Source organism: Micromesistius poutassou (assembly GCF_964030765.1).
Source record: "Micromesistius poutassou genome assembly, chromosome: 6".
Classification (NCBI taxonomy): Eukaryota; Metazoa; Chordata; class Actinopteri; order Gadiformes; family Gadidae; genus Micromesistius; species Micromesistius poutassou.
Genome location: NC_140276.1, coordinates 18,635,400 through 18,637,959, shown reverse-complemented (window position 1 = coordinate 18,637,959; position 2,560 = coordinate 18,635,400). Strand labels below are relative to the sequence as shown.

Sequence of the window (2,560 nt, the reverse complement as noted above, 5' to 3'; positions counted from 1 at the left end):
AAAAATAAACGAATAACAGAAATAAAACAAACCGAAACAGGTGCTAAAGTTTTAAGGGGATCTCATAGACTATGTAAGATTTTGAAACCTGGTTAATGTTATAGCAGATCATTTAGGTATAAGTGTCTTTGTTTATTTCATTTCCAGCTTACCAAAGAATACCTGGAACAGACCTCCAAGGTGCCTGAGCGATCAGATGTTTCTGATTCATCCATCAGCTGCAGTGATGGTGAATACATTCCTTCTAAACAATCATTTGGAAGCAGTTCAGAGGGATCCGACAATCTCACAAATAAGGATCCAATAGTGAAACGGATGAAGAAGAAGTCCTCAAAGAGGACTTATAGTAGAAAGACATTGCACAGTATTTCTGCAGATAAAGATATTAGATCAGAAAGTGAAAACTCTGACACAAACCTGGGAAATGTGTTGGTTATGAAGCTGCAAAAAAAGAAAGATGGAGCTAGAGCTTACAGTAAAAAGCATTATTGTCTGTACTGTAAGATAGATGGCGAGGCACTTAGTGCGCAAACACAGCAATGAAAAGGCTGTAGCACAAGCAATCATTTTTCCTTTGAACTCAAAGGAACGAAAATTGCATTTTGACCTGATCAGAAACAAAGGAGACCATGCTCATAATAATGAGGTCCTAAGAACTGGTAGTGGAACACTTATCCCAAGTCAACAAGCTGAGGAACCAGGGACAGCAAGTGACTACATGCACTGCATAAACTGTGAGGCTTTGCTCAAAAGAAAATCCTTATGGAGGCACATGTCCAGGTGTCAGCTTTCACGAAAATGTAGCACACCAAAGCCAGGCAAAAGTCGGATCCAATCACTTTGTGCCTATGCACAGCCTGTCCCAGATGGTGTTTGCAGAAAAGTTTGGGAGTTGGTAAATGCTATGCACCAAGATGCAGCTTTCTGTTCTTCATGCAGAATGTTCGGTAAAAATGTGAAACATGACACTTTTGTTACCACTGGATTGACTAATTGGAAGAAAGCGCTTGATCTCTTCAGAGAGCATGAGAAAACACCTGCCCATAAAGCAAGCATGGTGTCATGGCACAGTTTTAAAATCAACTGTCTCCCATGGGAGTGTGGTTGACCAGTAATATTCAGGAAATGAGGCTGAAATCAGAAATAGGCAAGAATACTTGCGGCGCATTGTAGCCACCATACAATTGCTAGCAAAGCAAAACATTCCATTCTGGGGCCATGATGAGGGGACATCTAGTAGCAATAAGGTAAATTTCCTGGAGTGCATCGATTATTTAAAGGAGTTTGATCCTTTCCTGCAGTCTTATTCAGTCCCATCCCACAGCACCTATTTATCAGCTTCATCGCAAAATGAAATGATTGAGTGCTGTGTGAAGGAGGTAACAGCAAGTATTGTCAAGGAGTTGAGACATGCTGGAATGTTTTCCATTATGGCAGATGAAGCCAGAGATGGTCACACGGAGCAGTTGGCTATATGTGTCCGGTATGTAACTGAGGGTAGAGTCAAGGAGTGTTTGCTGGCCATGAGGGAATTGAGAGCATTTTATGCAGAGAGCATAACTGCAGCCCTTGAAGAACAACTAGTTCATGATGGCATTTCAGATGTGAAGTGTGTTGCACAGGCCTACGATGGAGCATCAGTAATGAGTGGTGCTATTGGAGGTGTTCAAGCAAAATTCAGGGACAAGCACCCAGAGGCCATTTATGTGCATTGTTATGCACATCAATTAAACTTGGTGCTCTGCCACACCTGTCATGCAGTACCAGAAGCCAGTGATTTGTTTGACACATTACAGAGTTTATACTCATTTTTCAGCAAATCACTGGTACACCATCACGCATTCAGAGATGTTCAGAATAGGTTGGGATTGCAATCTGAACTTGTGCAGCTGTCACAGACCCGCTGGTCATGCCAGTTGCGTTCTGTAAATGCAGTTTTGGAGAACTACCCTGCTCTTCTAGTTCTGATGTGACGGTAATGACGCTAAAGAAGAAAGAACATGGTGGCAGACTGTACACGAAAAGGTTCTACTGCTTGTTCTGCTCTAAGCCTTTCAGCAAAATGGCACGTCATTTGGAATCGAAACACAAGTGGTCTAAAGAGCGGAGAATACAGTTCGGTTTATTGAGGAATAGAGGGAACCGTGCACATAATAATCAGGTGCTTAAAAAAGGAAAAGGAATGGTGATTCCCCGTCAACAATCCAGTGTACCTGTAAATGCCAGTGATTACATGCACTGTGTGAACTGTGAGGCTTACCTCAAGAGGAAATCACGTTGGAGGCACATGCAGAGGTGTCACCTACACAAGAAAGTCAAAGGTTTAAAGCCAGGAAAAACAAGAGTTCAGGCCCTTTGTGCGTATGCTCAGCCAGTTCCAGACAGTGTGAATGCAAGATTTTGGAAACTGGTGCTTGACATGCAACAAGATGATGTAACAGAAGTTGTCCGCAAAGAACAAAGCATACTGAAATTAGGGGAACACCTCTTCAATAAGCATGGGCATGATGTCACAAAACATGATTATATCAGACAAAAGATGCGGGAGACAGGGCGACTA

General features: G+C 42.3%; 1 protein-coding gene across 1 annotated transcript; it reads left to right on the top strand.

Annotated features, from left to right (window-relative positions):
• Positions 1 to 848: 848 nt before the first annotated feature.
• Positions 849 to 1,973, top strand: LOC311344702 (zinc finger MYM-type protein 1-like; the record flags this gene model as incomplete). The annotated part of the gene is made up of 2 exons (XM_084469058.1): positions 849 to 891; positions 1,123 to 1,973. 2 exons carry the CDS (start codon positions 849 to 851, stop codon positions 1,971 to 1,973), a joined length of 894 nt encoding a protein of 297 aa, XP_084325184.1.
• Between the last annotated feature and the right edge of the window lie 587 nt (positions 1,974 to 2,560).